This window comes from Mesoplodon densirostris, chromosome 15, assembly GCF_025265405.1.
Source record: "Mesoplodon densirostris isolate mMesDen1 chromosome 15, mMesDen1 primary haplotype, whole genome shotgun sequence".
Classification (NCBI taxonomy): Eukaryota; Metazoa; Chordata; class Mammalia; order Artiodactyla; family Ziphiidae; genus Mesoplodon; species Mesoplodon densirostris.
In genome coordinates this window covers 66,117,546-66,135,682 of record NC_082675.1, presented here as the reverse complement: position 1 = coordinate 66,135,682, position 18,137 = coordinate 66,117,546, and the positions used below count along the sequence as shown (strand labels likewise).

Below are 18,137 nucleotides of genomic sequence, written 5' to 3'. Positions count from 1 at the left end.
CAGTTCTACACATTGATTTCTGAGTTATTTCTCAACTGTTTTTTTCTTCCAGGGTCATCCTGACATTTAGGTAACATTCTTTTTCTCCCTGCAAACTCATTACCGTTTATTTATTTGCTTGTCTTTTCCATATCCATTTCTCTTTTAGACTATAAACTTCATGGATAGGGCCTCATTGTCTTTGGGTTCCTTAGTGTCTAATCCAGTTTCTTGCACTTTGTCTAATCCACGGTGGTACATTTCCTCTGTGGCTGGTATGTGACCCTTAAAAGAAATTAACTTCAAAGAAGTTTAGTGATCATCAGATATTTTTTCCCCATACACATGTTCCTAACTGGTGATGGAATTGTTCTGTATTTTGATGGTGTCAGTGTTAAATCCTGATTGTGATACTGTACTATAGGTTTGTAAGATGTTACCCTTAGAGGAAATTGGATAAAAAGGTGTGCATTTTTTACAAGAGCATATGAATCTATAATTATCTTAAAAACTTAAATAAATTTTTGATATGCAAAAAATTTTTTAAAACTATTGTTTGGGAAAAAAAGGTCTCTAACCAAGCAATAATATTTTGGAACTTTATAACACATAATTGTGTTAGTATATTGGTTTGGCTTTTAATAGAGATCAGATACCAGTGGCTTAAAAAAGATAGAAGATTAATATTTCTCTCACGTAGAAGTCTAAGCTAGTCCAGGGGTGTAGGCAGGTTTGCTTCCTGAGGTCATCCAGGGACCAGAGTTCCTTCTGTCTTGTTTTGCCATTCCCTTGGTGGTATCCTCATGCACAAAGTCAAATCTGTCGGCCCACCACTCTACCTGGCTTCTAGCCCATGGGAAGGGTGAGGATTTTAAGAGAAAATAATTTCCTTTTAAGGATATAATCTAACACTCGCATGGGCTGCTCCCAGTCACATCCCATTGGCTGGAATTTAGTCATATGGCCATTGTTTCCTGTAAGGAAGATTGGGAAATGTAGTTCTGCCCAGCTAAATCTCAGGGCGTTTTATTAATAAAAGGAAAGAGAGCGTGGTATTGGGATCAGATACTCACTCTGCCCCAATGTTTGCCCTGGGATGCATGTTCAGTAACTTTATTGGTGAAACTGTCTTCCCTTATTTCACTGTACTTATATAGGAAAAGTATAGATGTTTGAAGAGTTAGGTATATTTGTTGGATCATTATGGCAATGAAAATTGGTATGAATATTTGCTTCCCCTTTCTCTAACCTCCTCAAAGACAAAGTATAACTTTTTTCTTCTTTGTATTTTTTATACCTGGCACAGAACCTAACCCTAATTAGGCACTCACTACCTATTTATCGACTGATTACCGTTTTATCTGTGTTGATTGAAATGTCTCTAGAAGAATTTTCATAAGTATTTGTAATAGCTGACCTGCTTTCTCCTTAATTTCTTCATGGTCTCTGTTTTGTTGCAGTATTACAGTCTCAAAATATATGAATATGACCCTTTTAGCAGATTTTTATAACTATGGATGACAGTATAGTATGTTATCATGTATTTTTTGTATAGTTTTGCTTGAATAATTAGTGTCCTGTTATGTATTTTTTAGATATAAGAAATCAGTTATAGTGGCAAGTGGCATGTTTAGTAATATTAAAAAAGCAGTAATTTACCTTAATTTCGTTGTCTTAATAGTTTACTTTAGTTCAAAATTTCTTAAAATGAGAGTTCTTTTTTCTTTGGTTATTATTTTATTGATGTTTCAGTTTGTCATACTTTATATTTTTCTCACATTTTTATTGTTAAGGATAAATAATCTTGAGTCACTACTTTTAAAAGGTAGAATCATCAACACTAGATTTTTTCTTTTAGTTAATTTCAGTACTTTTTTAGTTTTAGTTAGATGAATATTATTTTAAGCATTTATTCGGAGGACCTGAGGGATACAATTAAAAAACTTTGGAGACCATCCTTAATTTGGTTTTTAGAACAGAAGGAAATATACTGTAACTTTCCCTTATTTTTTTGGTGGAGAGAAGCTTTTTTTTGCCAACAGGAAAATACAATTCTACTAAGGTTCTTGGGTCATAGATCAGAGGCTTGGATCAGCAAAAAGAAACAAACTTTTGGAAGAATTCTGGTCCAGTATTATGGCCAGTTTAAACTACAATGTAGGCAGTGGCAGGCTGCCTCATTTCTCCCTGTAAGGAAAGGCCACATAGCAGTAATATTTATCAGAGAAGGGAAGGAAGGCTGTCTGTCTGGTGGGGGTGGGGTGGGATAGCTTCTCAATAAAATGTTCATTTGTTGACATTATAAGCAGCTTTGCAGCCCTCTTGAAAAAACTTGAAGGTGGGGGGGGGGGGAAGGAGACTTCAGGTTCTGTTAAAAGCGAGTCAGAATTTTGTTTGTGAAATTTGTCCAGTGCTAGTCAACTCTTATTTCTCCTAGTAATGAAGATGCACAGATGTGAAGAGAATCCCCCCAAAAATAAAACACTTATATTTTACCTTGGAGAGCATTTCGTGATTTTTTTTTTTTTTGCAGATTGAACTTTCTAATTGTGTTTTTCTTTGCTTGCAATCCTCAAACACACAGTGGTGGATATAGGGGTAGGCAGTCATGGAGCATACTCTGAGTGGAAGGAAGTGACTGGAAATTTTTTAAAATGTTAAGATAAACAACAAATCAGTCCCAAAGCAAGTAATACTTGGCTACTGGTTGTACTTTCTTAACATAATTTTGATTTTCTTATTAAATGCCTCAAGTTTCCCAACTGTATCATGAACATTGTTTTGAATAAATTTGTGTTGTGTAGTGATCACTTATTTTTTTGGTTTGTTTTTAACTGAAGTACAGTTGATTTATATATAATGTGTTAATTACTGCTGTACAGCAAAGAGATTCAGTTATACATATATATTCATTCTTTTTTTAAAATATTCTTTTCCATTATGGTTTATCATGGGACATTCAATATAGTTCTCTGTGCTACACAGTAGGACCTTGTTGTCTGTCCATTCCATATATAACAGCTTACATCTACTAGCCCCAACCTCCCACTCCATTCCTCCCCCCACCTCCCCCTTGCCAACCACCAGTCTCTTCTCTATGTCCTGTTTGATAGATAGGTTCATTTGTGTCGTATTTTAGATTCCACATATAAGTGATAGTCTTTCTCTTTCTGACTTGCTTCACTTAGTATGATAATCTCTAGGTGCATCCATGTTGCTGCAAATGGCATTATATTATTCTTTTTATGGCTGGGTAGTATTCCATTGGATATATGTACCACACCTTCTTTATCCATTCATCCGTGCTTGGACATTTAGGTTGTTTCCGTGTCTTGGCTATTGTAAATACTGCCGCTGTGAACTTTGGGGTGCATGTATCCTTTCGAATTATGGTTTTCTCTGGGCATATGCCCAGGAGTGGGATTTCTGGATCATATGGTAATTCTATTTTTAGTTTTCTGATGAATCTCCTTACATATAAGTCTTTCACCTCCTTGGCTAGGTTTATTCCTAAGTTGTTTTTTAATGTGATTAAATGCATTTTTAATCCAGTTTCTGTATCAAGGAGATTTTTCTGGCCTTGTCAAATGAGTATGTAGCTATGATTCTTGTTCTGTACTTTGGCACTGCATATATAGTATGAGAATTATCTGTACTTTTAGGGTTTGGTAGACTTATTTGTAAAAAAAAAAAAAAATCTGGACTTGGATGGTTTTTAAGGATTGGCTCTTTGACTCTGGTTTACACTCTTTTTTTTTTTTTTTTTTTTTTTTTTTTTTTTTTTTTTTTTTTTGCGGTATGCGGGCCTCTCACTGTTGTGGCCTCCCCCGTTGCGGAGCACAGGCTCCGGACGCGCAGGCTCCGGACGCGCAGGCTCAGCGGCCATGGCTCACGGGCCCAGCCGCTCCGCGGCATATGGGATCCTCCCAGACCGGGGCACGAACCCGTATCCCCTGCATCGGCAGGCGGACTCTCAACCACTTGCGCCACCAGGGAGGCCCTGGTTTACACTCTTATAAGGTTATTTGTCCATTCAGGCTTTCATCTTCTTTGGCCAATTTTGTTTTCTCCTAGATATTTTAATATTTTGCTTAGGTTTTCAAATATATTGGTATAAAGTTGTATGTGAAATTTTTTTATAATTATGTGTATGTTTTGATATGTAAAGAAAAATTTAGAAAGATACATAAGAAACTTAATCTTATCTTGGTTATCTATGGGAAATGGAAGTGGAATTATGGGAATAGGGAATGACAGTCTTTAAAAATCTTATGTCCTTGGACAATATGAGAATTTCCAAACTATGGACTTGTTTTACTTTCATAATCAAAAAAGGGAGTGTTATTTCAAACTTTAAAATGTGAGAAAGTATAGAATATTGTACAGAAATAGATTCATCTTACAAGTCCCAGCACATTTCTTTTTTGTAGTTTTCCCCCAGAGCTGAGTTGTATTTTTATTTTTATTTATTTATTTATTTTAATATCTTTATTGGAGTATAATTGCTTTACAATGGTATGTTAGTTTCTGCTTTATAACAAAGTGAATCAGCTATACATATACATATATCCCCATATCTCCTCCCTCTCGCATCTCCCTCCCACCCTCCCTATCCCACCCCTCTAGGTGGTCACAAAGCACAGAGCTGATCTCCCTGTGCTATGCAGCTGCTTCCCACTAGCTATCTATTTTACATTTGGTCGTGTATATATGTCAGTGCCACTCTCTCACTTTTTCCCAGCTTACCCTTCCCCCTCCCTGTGTCCTCAAGTCCATTCTCTACGTCTGCGTCTTTATTCCTGTCCTGCCCCTAGTCCCAGCACATTTTAATGGTGTGTTTTCTTCTCAAGCTGGACTCTGGACTGTTTTCACACTGGGCGGTGTGGGCAGCAAAGCGGCCGCTGCTCCAGAAGTTTCTTCCCCTCTGGCCAACCAGAGTCTCCTGCTTCTGCTGGTGCTGGCCAACCTGACAGATGCTGCAGATGCACCAAACCCCTACAGACAGGCCATCATGTCCTTTAAGAATACACAAGGTTTGTGGTATTTTTTTCCTCTGAATAGTCTTTCTAATGAGGAAAGAGGGTATTGTTTACCCCATATTGTGTACTTTCACTTGTGGAGATGACTGTCAAGTTGTATATTTTCATGTTGGTTAAAGATGAGAAAAACTAAATTTTCTGTGTATATTCTCAGGAAGGTCAAGTAAATCTTAGATGAGGGCTGTGGTTCTTTTTTTTTTTTTTTTTTTTTTGCGGTATGCGGGCCTCTCACTGTTGTGGCCTCCCCCGTTGCGGAGCACAGGCTCCGGACGCGCAGGCTCCGGACGCGCAGGCTCAGCGGCCATGGCTCACGGGCCCAGCCGCTCCGCGGCATATGGGATCCTCCCAGACCGGGGCACGAACCCGTATCCCCTGCATCGGCAGGCGGACTCTCAACCACTTGCGCCACCAGGGAGGCCCCTGTGGTTCTTTATATCCATTTATATTTACATTTCTTTCAGAGATAACCAAGCCAGCATGTGCTGGCTTTAGATCCACCTGTCCATATTAGGGACATATTAGGGATAGGAATTAACCTGGAAAACTCAGAATGATACATTATTTGAAATTTTTAATTTAAAATCTATATTCCATTTAGGGTTTTATATGACTAAAAATAGGAACAGAACTCAGCAGACGTTTTCTGCAAAGGGGCAGATGGCTTTTGTGGTCTCTGTCACCACCTCTTAACTACCATTGTAGCATAAAAGCAGCATAGGTAATACCTAAGCAAATGAGCATGACTGGGTTCCAGTAAAACTTTATTTCCGAAACAGGTGGTGGTGTGCCTGTGGGCTGTAATTTGCCAAAACCCTGAAGTAGAGCATGCGCAGATAGTTCCATGTCGAGGCAGTGATCACTTACCAAAAGGTTAGACTCGAAAAGCAAGATTAATGTGGTAGCTAGATTTTCAAAATACATCCAACACTAATATAATTAAGATGGGTAAGAAGTGCAGTTACTGGCTAGGAAGATTTTTAACACTTCTGGTGCTCTTTGCTTTGTTCCTTTCCAGAGCTGTTCTAGGATACGTTTCTTAGAGACAGTGTTTGTTGAACCTTTGCCAATTCTGGCATTATTATTTGCAGGGGGATATGAGTCTCTAACAATTAGATAGATAAGAAATGAAAACTCATGTATCTAATAGTATTTTCTGTTCTCATTGCGGTACTCTTCTTAGTGACAGTGTGACTTTAGGGTTAAAAAAGGAAGTTTTGGAGTCAAGCTGACCTGAGTTCATGTCACACTCCTGTCACTTCAAAGCTGTGAGGGCTTTCACAGTTCGCTTAATCTCAATAAGCCTCAATGGCCTTTTCTGTAAAATGAAGATAGTATCACCTAATAGGATTTGTATAAGTACCAAACAAGGTAAGGTTTTGAAATGATTAGCTCAGATTTTGCAACATAGCAGGTGTTCAGTATATGGTATCTGCTATTATTGCTTTTGCTGCTCTGGCCAAATGATACTGTTTAGGGTTGAACCTTCTTGGGAGAGTCATCTTTTGGGAGACTGTGGTACAGAACAGTGTGATTCAGAACATTGGCTTTAGGGTTAGACTGACCTGGGTTCATATCCCAGATTATATTCTTTATATACTAGTTTCCTTATTTGTGAAACAGGGATTATAATCTCTACCTCATAAGGTTCTTAGAAGAATTAAGTGAGTGTTTATCATAGGACAGACTCACTAAATTATTGCTGCTGTTGTAAGAAACAGTATAATGTGGTGAAAACAACAGGAGCTGATCTGTGTTTACTCAGGGATGATCTTTGAAAAGTTGCTTAATCTCTCTAAGCCTCTATTTCATCCTTTGTAAAACTGGTCAGTGTAATGCCATGGTTGTCATATGGGTTAAATAAAGGATAATACACATAAAGCTGTCAGTATAATGGCTGGTTCATAGCACTTACTAGCTAGTAACGTAGAGCCACACAACATATGTATTCCATTTGTAGTCAGGTATAATACAGGTTGATGAACCTGTGTTATTCTGCTTCCATTGTAAAGAGGTGTAGTGTGTCCAGCATCTTCCTCCACCAAGTCTTCTGTAAATCCTGTGATATTTGCATACTCACAATATATCCAACACTTCCTTTTGCCATCCTTTGCAAAAATATAGGTCAGTCTTACAAAACAATTATTTTTGTAAGTGTCAAAAATACAGTGCTAGGATTGAAAAAATAACCTATGTTCTGAATGTGGAAGGAAAAGTGAGGGCACTTTGTAGTAAAGTTGAAGACATTTTTTAGATGCATTTTTTCACAAATGTAAAGGTTAAAAAGGAAAATCTGAGAGACATAGGACTGTGCTATCATAAAGATTTTGTTGGCACACGTTTCTTTTCCATAAGAGCACAGCTTCTGGAAATGTTAAAGCAGTGGTTTTTTAAAATTTTGTTTTGTTTTGTTTTGTTTGCTAGTGGTTCTGGGTCTTTAAAAAACAATTCTTTATGCATACTTGTCAAAACACATTAAAATATCAGCTCTTTGTGCTGTTATGTTCCAGTGTTTTATCTGATGAGACTATAATTTTCTCTAAGTCAGTTGACCTAGCTTTACCTCCTTTTAAACTTCCTAACCTTGCTTGCTTCAGTTTTTAAACAAATCCAGTAAACTGTAGGAAAGGGGCTATGTCAGTTTCAGAATATCAAGAATTTTCCCTATGTGGGTTGTAATTTATGCTTTTCATCATTCCAGTAACTCTACTTTAAAAAAAAAGTTTCTTAGTAGTTGTAGTCAATTAGTTTTAAGTTTTCCTTTAAACAAAAATGTTTTATGTTTTCCAAGAGTTGTCTTAGGTTCGGTATGTTCTATTATAGAAGCTAATGTTGAACATACTGATTTTGATATCATTTTAAAATTATCTAAATTATATGTTATCCTAGCTATTTTCTTCATAAATGGATTGATGACATTGATGGATACTTCAGCCGTGATAATTCACTTGAAAAAAATTAACTTAGCTTCAAGGCAGTTTTTTTTTTTCTTTTTAACTCAGATCTTACAAGAGAATTTTCTGTTTGTCTCTAGATATTTTTATTTAGGACTGATGGCCATTTAGTTTTGGTAACAAAGCATTTCAATGTTGTGGTTAAATTGTATGTATTAAAGGTTTTTTTTTTTTGCCTACCCCCATAGCTGTATTTATTTAAGCTCATATTTTTATTGACAAATTAATTCAGCTATGTTAATGCAAAAATAGTAGTGGAGTCAAACTGCGTGACTTAGTTTAGTTTTTTTTTATACTTGGCTTTTTTTAAAAAAGTCACTCTGTTACATGGTATTTGTTCATATATTTATAATCACTGGAAAGCTGTGGTTTAGATAGTACAGAGAAATAAATTGTCCGAGTTTAGGTTGGGTTGGGTTTTTGTGTTTTGTGTGTGTGTGTGTGGTTGTTTTTTTGTTTGTTTTTGGTGAGAACATTTCAGTTCTACTCTCGTAGCAAATTTCAAATATACAGTACTGTGTTATCAACTGTAGTCATGTTTTAGTGTAGTTGTTTTTTCGGTAAAATTTAGAATACAACTTGAAATTTTGAGCCTGAAATGTAGCAACTTATACAAAATTAATGGGAACTGAATTGTATACATTAACAATACTTTTATTATTTATTATTTAATATCAGGCACAGTCTAGAAAATAGATGTAATATTTTAAAAATTTTGTGTTTTCCGTATTCCAGATAGCAGTCCTTTCCCCTCGTCAATTCCACATACTTTCCAGATTAACTTTAACAGTTTGTATATGGCCCTGTGTGAACAGCAGACATCTGATCAAGCAACTCTCCTTTTGTATACATTGCTCCATCAGAACAGTAATATTAGAACATACATGTTGGCTCGCACAGATATGGAAAATCTTGTAAGTATCATATTAAACATGGTTTTATATTTTATAATATTTTGAAGAGTAATTTCTTTTCCCAAGAGGATATGTATATTTGCCTGGTTGCAAACGTGATAGTCAAGAGGTTGATAGGGAGATGTCACCAGGCAAAGGCAGTTTTGCCTTTGTATGAGTTTTACAGTGTAGGAGACAGTGCACGTAGAGATGGCGTCACAGTGCAGAGCAGGAGAGCACACAGCACAGCAAACTTCCTTGTCTTTAGGTCCTTAACAGCCACCCAGTGCCCATAATTCAGCCTGGATGAAGTCCTCCAAGAAGCACTGGCTGCCATTGTCAGGAAGATTTTTATACCCTCTTGGTTCCTTTCCACTACCAAGTGCCTGCTCACTAAGTTCAAGTAGCTGGTCACAGTTGTTGCATATTCCTAATGAGTATGGCTAAAAGGAAGGGTGATTTTTCAACTCAGTTTCCCAAATGTCCTATCCCTTCAACAGGCTTTGACACTAAGGCTGTCTGAACTCAGTTCCTGGAGTGTTATAGTTATTTTAAGGTACCATTGCCAGATATCATATAAATGTACATTACCCTTTACTATGTGAGTGAAATTGGTTCCAAGTTTTTGCTCATAGACAAAAACTCCTGTGGGCAGTTATTGATTCCATTATAACTAATGTGTAAACAAAAATGTTTCTGTGAAAAGTAAGCTGCCTCACTAAGGTGTTGATGTCATGTTTGAAATACATAATTATTTATGTATACTTATTAATTATGTATGTATAATTATGTATATTATGTATGCATAATTATTTATGTATATATTATGTATAACGTTGGACTGTTCATGCATTAATAAAATTGTGAACATCTCTGAAATAGCTGGCAGCTTGCTGGTGGCAACAGGAATGTCCCCTCTGCACCAGTTTTTATAGAGTGATAGCAGGATTCACGAGGGATTTGGTGGCCACTTTTTTTCAGCATTAAACATGAAAATAATGAGTAAACGTGGAATATTAGAATTTATTTGAAGAGCATATTCTATGTCACAGTGACAGTAAGGACAAAAAAATGTGATGAACGAAGCCATCTGCGCACCAGCTATATGTGGAAAACATTGGCTTAAATAGCAAACTTGGGTGTGACAGTGTACGGCTCATGTGAGTAAAAGCTTGTAAAGAAAAGGCTTGCTTACTAATGGGTGAGTGAATATAAGCAGAGACAATTCTGAGCATGATGAAGCCTAAGAAAAATGATGGGAATAAGCAGAAAGCCCATGACATCATCGGCTCTAGAAAGTTCCATGGTAAGGATGTTGGTACAAAAGATCATGCAGGGGAACAGTTGTCTGTATATGATGGCTTAACACCAGTGAAAAGTTAAAAGATTTTGTTTGGGGATTTTTTGGGGGGGCTGGGATGGGGTGAGGTGGGGCTTGTAAATTTGTTTTTGTTTTTAATGTCTTGCATAGATTACTTCTATAATGTTTTAACTGATGTCCTTCCCTTTCCTTTTTCTTCTATAATTTGTTGAGTCTGTGATTAGAAAATATGTTACTGGTAGGAAATTCACTACGCTGATCTGATTTTGTTGTTAACAATTCTTTTATCCTACAATCTTTGCTGTTAAGAAGGTAATGCTTGATATATTGCAGTGTTTGTAAGAATACCTTACTGTGTAAGTTCCTGCTAGGCTGGAGGCCGAATCGCCTCTATTGAGTGTCAGGTGTTGACCATGAGCCTAAATGGTCTCTGTAAACCCAACCTTTACGTGGCGGCAGACCTTTGCAGAAGAGGATGCTTTTCTCTGCTGGTACTTTAGTTATACAAATGGAAAGTACTTTCAGTCACAGGCTGGTTTGTGAAATTAAAGCAAAGGGTACATGATAAAAGTATAGAGGTTTAAAACATTGGTTTTATAATAAAGTAATTGTAATAGTAAATTAAAAATTTTATTCACTAGGTTTTACCAATTCTCGAGATTCTGTATCATGTGGAAGAAAGAAATTCACACCATGTCTATATGGCCCTTATAGTATTGTTGATCCTTACAGAAGATGATGGCTTCAATAGATCCATTCATGAAGTGGTAAGTTACCTTCACTTTATTCAGAGTTACAGAACAGACACGTCACTCCATAAAATTTACTACCCTTAGTACCCTACTTCCTTCTTTTCCTTCTGGTAGATATTTCTGCAAGTGCCTGACTTAGAAATGGCGTGCCTTTCTTCAGATTTATGAAGTGATGCTTCTGGTTTTTTTTGAATGACTATTAGCTACTATTAAAAACTCTGTCAAAATAGTTTCTTTAGTAATCGATAGAAATGCTTTTGCTGCATTGAGATCATTTTTCCTCTCCGTTTCCACTTTTTAGTTGTGGCAGAAATTATCAAACAGGTTTGCTCCTTTTATATAGAATGAGTGAAAGAGTAGGGAAGAAGAAGAGAACTGAAAATTGTTTTGTAAAACAATGTAAAATAGTGTAGTATAATTTAACTCCTTAAATTTTAGTCCTGTTTGTGAGTTCCATTCCCAAACTGATTTTATCTTCCTCTTTGGTATTTTCTTTGTGTCAAAGTAATACATGTACATAGTTTTAAAACTTACACAGAAGTACTAGGTTTTAATGCAAACTGGCAGACCCCATGTCTACCCCATACCTGATTACCACTCTCCAAAGACAAATGCTGTCAGCTCTGTCCATGTTTCTAAATAACATGCTTATATTGTTATTTCTTGGTTTTTCAGATTTAGAGATTAACTGCTCTCCCTCCTGCACATCTTGAGTGTTCCCTCTGGGTTCCTAGACCCCTTTCCAGCACAGAGACTTTTTCCTTCTTCCATCTTATTGTCATTTTTGGTTAACTCAGCTTTTACATTATTATGATTTTGTTAACTATTATTCTACCCTCAGATGGAGTGTATGGTAATTGTATTTCCTTTCTTGTACCTGTTTTAATTTTTCTGTAGCACATCATTGCCCTGTTTTATATTCATATACCAATCACTAATGCAACTCCCAACTTCTGCAGAACCGAGAACTCCCTCTAAAGCTATTAAAACATATTGCATATTTTCTCCGTTTCATTTTCATCTTTGGCTCCTGTCTTAGTCCTCATTGGAGGCTTTCCTCAAATGTGTGGTGATTCTTGCTTATCTGTTTCTATTGAGGAGCGTGCACTGAAACGATTGCAAGTTCTGTGTGTGGGCAAGACTTTTTCAGCGTAATGAGCTCTACACACTCTATTTCTCTGGGTGTCCTACTCACTGTAGGCCTTTTCTTTTGGGGTAATTGATCAATTTCTGAGAAGGGATTCTTCCAGTCTAGTGTGGGGGTTGACTGGGAGAATGGGGCTATAGGGGTCTCACTCTTCTTTGGGTACAGACACCTTCTTCTTCTTCAGTAGAGCTTTCATGTCGTCTTTACTCTTCTCTACTGTTCCTGTTGAAACTATTTTTGCCTCTTACGTTGTGCAACCATCATTTCAACTAAGGTTTAAGGGATCTTGACACTGTAGAAAGAGAATAAAACAACACATTTTTGGATTCTTTTATTTAATAAAGTACCACGAGAGAAAATATTTGCACTGACTTAGTTTTTTTTAAACTAGCATTTATCTTTCTTTTGATAAGAAGTTGAAAAATCAGTATGATTTTTATTTTTTATTTTTTATTTTTTTTGCTGTACGCGGGCCTCTCACTGTTGTGGCCTCCCCCGTTGCGGAGCACAGGCTCCGGACGCACAGGCCCAGCGGCCATGGCTCACGGGCCCAGCCTCTCCGCGGCATGTGGGATCTTCCCAGACCGGGGCACGAACTCGTATCCCCTGCATCGGCAGGCGGACTCTCAACCACTGCGCCACCAGGGAAGCCCTCAGTATGATTTTTAAAACATTTTAAAATTGAAGTATAGGGCCTCCCTGGTGGCGCAGTGGTTGAGAGTCTGCCTGCCGATGCAGGGGATACAGGTTCGTGCCCCGGTCTGGGAGGATCCCATATGCCGCGGAGCGGCTGGGCCCGTGAGCCATGGCCGCTGGGCCTGCGCGTCCGGAGCCTGCGCATCCGGAGCCTGTGCTCCGCAACGGGGGAGGCCGCAACAGTGAGAGGCCCACATACCACCAAAAAAAAAAAAAATTGAAGTATAAAACAGAAAGTACACAAATTTTAAAGGCACAACTTATGAGTTTCTATGTATGTATATATACCTGTATTATTACCACCCAGATCAAGTTATTGAACATTTCTAGCGTAGTAGAAGACTCCCTTTTGCCCTGTTCTGGTCAGTATCCCACGGCAAATTACATTCTGAATTCCCTCCTAATAGATTAGTTTTTGCTTCTCCTTGAATTACAGTTGTCACTGGAGGAAAATGGGTAAAGGATACATGGGATATCTCTGCATTTTTCTTAAAACTACAATTATTTCAAAATAAAAAGTATAATTTAAAACATTGGGGAGAAATTTGGAAAAATACTTTTCAAAAGAAGATATGTAAGCACATGCAAAGTACACGAAAAATGCTTACTATTACTGGGCATTAGGAAATGAAATTAGGGTGTTCTCTTTTATTTTGGCTTCTTTCACTGAAAATACTGTTGCTAAAATTCACCCATGTTACTGTATCATTAGTTTGTTCTTTATTATTGCTATGTACTATTCCATTTTATGAATATGCCACAGTATATTTATTCATTCCCTTCTTGGTGGATATTTGGCTTTTCTTTCCCCACTTTGGGGCTATTTTTGCTAAAGCAGCTGTGCACATTTTTGAAAATGTATTTTGGTGGACATATGCACTCATCCTTTTGGGCATATACCTAGGAGTAGAATTGCTGGGTCATAATACAGGTGTGTGTTTAGTTTTAAGGGATACAGGTAAAATTGAAGCTGTGTATACCCCACAAGTCAGCATTTCACTCCAAGGTTATCTAGGAAGATTCTTGCACATTTGCAGAGAGGACATGCTTATTAGTGGTCATCTACAGCACTGTTTATAATATTGAAAATGTGTGGAACATGCAAAGTAAAACAGTCAGGGTACTGGCTATATCAGAGCAAGAAAGGGGAATGAAAATGGGGAAGGGTGCACAGTGGGGCTTCCCCTAGGTCTGTAATATTCTTTTCACTTCAACAGCAACAAAAACAAAAGTAAAAGAAGTAACCACAGGAAACTTTGAACCATATCTGACCAAAATATTAAGATTTGACATAATTTAACAGTGGATATACTTTTTATTATATTATTTTCTATACTTTTTTGTATCTTCATTACATTTGGTAATTAAAACAATTTTAAGTTAGCACAGGATTTTGCATTAAAATTAAATTTTACTGACTGCCAAAACAGGGATGGTAAGATAGGGAAGGCATTAGATTCAGTTAACATTCAAGTCCATTCCATAAGGATTTCAGGATATTCTAGATGACATTTAGATGTTTAAACAAATTGTTCTTTTTCTCTAGAGTCTAATTTTCTTGTTGATCTGTTTACTTTTATCCTTTTCCTTTTTATGTGTAATAGTAAAAATGAGTAAGTCAAGTGTTTTTACAAAGTTCTCTACATGGAATCATCCACTGTGGACCTAGCTGTGTGTGAAATATATTCTGGTATCTTATTCTGGTTAGAATTATCATTCCTTAATACCCAGTGAAACTGAGCATTTTTCATGTACTTTTCATGTGCTTATATATTTGCTTTTGTGAAGTATTTTCCAAGTTTTTCCCCATTGTTTTAAATTATACTTCTTATTTTGAAATAATTGTAGTTGTAAGAAAAATTCAGAGAGATCCCATGTACCTTTTACCTGTTTTCATTCAGTGACAGCTATAATTGCAAAACAGTAGTATAGTACCACAACCAAGACATGGACTTTGAAATAGTCATGATTCAGAGCATTTCCATCACCAAGGAGATGTCCCTCATGTTGCCTTGTTTAGCCATACCTCCTTTTATTTATTTATTTATTTATTTATTTATTTATTTATTTATTTATCTATCTATCTATCTATCTATCTATTTATGGCTGTGTTGGGTCTTCGTTTCTGTTCAAGGGCTTTCTCCAGCTGTGGCAAGCAGGGGCCACTCTTCATCGCAGTGCACAGGTCTCTCACTATCGCGGCCTCTCTTACTGCAGAGCACAGTCTCCAGACGCGCAGGCTCAGTAATTGTGGCTCACAGGCCCAGCCGCTCCGTGGCATGTGGGATCCTCGCAGACCAGGGCTTGAACCCGTGTCCCCTGCATTGGCAGGCAGACTCTCAACCACTGCGCCACCAGGGAAGCCCCCCATACCTCCTTTTTTGAAAATTGGATTTTTGGTCTTCCTATTGACTTGTAAAGCTTCTTTATATATTCTGAATCATGTGGATTTTTTTCCAGTCTGTTAATATAGTGAATTATATACTGATTAACTTTTGAATATTAAATCAACCTTGCATTCATGGGATAAACTATGCTTGGCCATGATGTAGTATACTTTTATATATTTTTTCATATACAATTTGGTTAAGTTTTGAGCTTTGGTACTTTGTGTATTTCAAGGTATTTGTACACTTCTAAGGTATTACATTCATTGTCATTAGTTGTTCATAATACATTCTTATTACTTTGTTTTAAACTTATTACCTTTTAATATCTGTAATGGCCATAGAGATGTTAACGTCTCTCAATCTTGGGAATGTGTGTCTTTTCTCTCTTATTCTTCATCTATCTGGCTAGAGGTTTTTCTTCTCTTCCCTTCTCTTCCCTTCCCTTCTCTTCTCTTCTCTTCTCTTCTCTTCTCTTCTCTTCTCTTCTCTTCTCCTTTCTTTTTTCCCTCTCCTTCTCCCTCCCTCCCTTTCTCCCTTTCTTCCTTCCCTCCATTAAAATCTTTTCAAAGGACCAACTTTTGATTCCATTGAATTTTCTCAATTTTTAAAAATGTCATTAATGTCTGCTCTTTATTTCCTTTCTTCTGCTTGCTTAAGCTTTACTTGTTCTTTATTTTTTTCAGTTCTTTAGGTAGAAGCTTAGATCTTTGATTTTATATCTTTCTGCTTTTCTATTACAAGCAAAATATATGAAAGCTTGTAAGATTGATAAATCCCTAGAAAGATGATCAAGAAAAAAAGCTACAAACATTTATTATTGAGACTGCAAGTGCATAAGAGGAGATCAGGAAAGGTTCCACAGATATTTAAAAATCCTCAGAGGATACCATTGATACAAGTAATTTTATAGCATAAAATTTAAATGTTACATGAAATGGACACATCCCCTCCCCCTCTAGAAAAAACTTAAGCAAAGCTCACAGAAGGAACAAAAATCAAAATAATTGTTTATATTAAAGAAATTGGCTTTGTAATGTAAAATCATCCTAAATAGAAAATTGTAGGCACAGATGATTTTTTTACCTATGAATTCTTCTGAAAATTGAAGGAAGAAATAACACCAGTCTTATAGAAGCTCATCTAGATGGTAGAAAAAAGGGAAATCTTTCCATCTCATTTTAGGAGGCCAACATAATCTTGATACCAAATTTAACAAAATTTGAATAGGAAAATTGCAGGCACGTGTCATTTATGCAAATAGACAGGAAAGTAGAAACAAAATATAAACAAACTGAACCAGCAATATGTGAAATGATAACATGTCATAATCAAGGTGGATTTATTCAGGAATGAAATGTTGGCTTAACATTTGGAAAACAATGAATGTAATTCATCATTTTAACAGAATAAAGAACTGTCAAATGATAAATCTAAATAGATACCAAGAAAGTATTGTGTAAAATTCAGTCTCTTTATTCTTTAAAAACAAATAAGCAAACAAACAAAAAACAAAACTTAATGAATCAGGAGGAAAATTCTTAATCTGATGAAGGGTATCTACCAAAAAAAGAAATAAGGGCTTCCCTGGTGGCGCAGTGGTTGAGAATCTGCCTGCTAATGCAGGGGACACAGGTTCGAGCCCTGGTCTGGGAAGATCCCACATGCCGCGGAGCAACTAGGCCCGTGAGCCACAACTACTGAGCCTGTGCGTCTGGAGCCTGTGCTCCACAACAAGAGAGGCCGCGATAGTGAGAGGCCCGCGCACCTCAATGAAGAGTGGCCCCCGCTTGCCACAACTAGAGAAAGCCCTCGCACAGAAACGAAGACCCAAGACAGCCAAAAAAAATAAATAAATAAACAAATGTGGGGTTTAAAAAAAAAAAAAGAAAGAAACTACTGTGTTAAGCATCATATCTAATGATAAAATGTTAAAAGTCTTCATTCTGAGATCATGAACAAGTCAAGGATATCTGCTAGCAATACTCTATTGAACATGTGATTGGAGGTCTATTCAGTGTATTATAGAAAGAAAAAGAACTAAAATATGTAATACTAGAAAGGAAATAAAACTTTTTTCAGATGATATGATTATATAGATAGAAAATTCAAAGACATCTATATATAAAATGTTAGAGTTAGTAAGTGAGTTTAGTAAGATTGGTGGGTGTAAGATCAATCTTAAAAAATTGTATTTCTCATACCAGCAATAAGTAGAATATGGATTTTTTAAAAGATACCTTTTACAATAGCACCATAAAATATCAAATACTGGGCTTCCTTGGTGGCGCAGTGGTTGAGAGTCCACCTGCCGATGCAGGGGACACGGGTTCGAGCCCCGGTCCGGGAAGATTCCACAGGCCGCAGAGCAGCTGGGCCCGTGAGCCATGGCCGCTGAGCCTGCGCGTCCGGAGCCTGTGCTCTGCAACGGGAGAGGCCACAACAGTGAGAGGCCCACGTACCGCAAAAAAAAGAAAAGAAAAAGAAAAAAAGAAACAGTGGGTGAAACTGAGGAACAAAGAAATACAGCGCCACTTCCCCACTGTGTCCCAACACACACACACAAATCTCAATATATCTGCTGGGATGGAGTATTGTTACTCTCACATACCCCAGAGCCCTGGTGGAGTAAATAAGATTCTGAGTTTAGGCATCTGTCATCGAGGGGCTTAGGCCTGAAATGTTGTACCTTAAACACACGCAGATGGGCCTTGTATCCAAGGCCAGTGCCCAAAGGGTGAAATCAGACAGTCTTCTCCCTTTTTTTCTTGATGAGTCTGGTTAATGTTTTATCAATTTTGTTTATCTTCTCAATGAACCAGCTTTTAGTTTTACTGATCTTTGCTATTGTTTCCTTCATTTCTTTTTCATTTGTTTGTGATCTGATCTTTATGATTTCTTGTCTTCTGCTAACTTTGAGGGTTTTTTGTTCTTCTTTCTCTAATTGTTTTAGGTGTAAGTTTAGGTTGTTT

At 37.0% G+C, this 18,137-nt stretch overlaps 1 protein-coding gene across 2 annotated transcripts in view; it reads left to right on the top strand.

The window, feature by feature from the left end:
* The window catches only part of DYM (dymeclin), a 381,878-nt gene that overhangs the window by 140,795 nt on the left and 222,946 nt on the right, over positions 1-18,137 (top strand). For both annotated transcript variants that reach the window (XM_060118525.1, XM_060118524.1), the window contains 3 exons: positions 4,830-5,012; positions 8,705-8,883; positions 10,825-10,950. In XM_060118525.1, the coding sequence (XP_059974508.1) occupies positions 4,830-5,012; positions 8,705-8,883; positions 10,825-10,950 (488 nt within the window). The remainder of the gene's footprint in view (positions 1-4,829; positions 5,013-8,704; positions 8,884-10,824; positions 10,951-18,137) is intronic.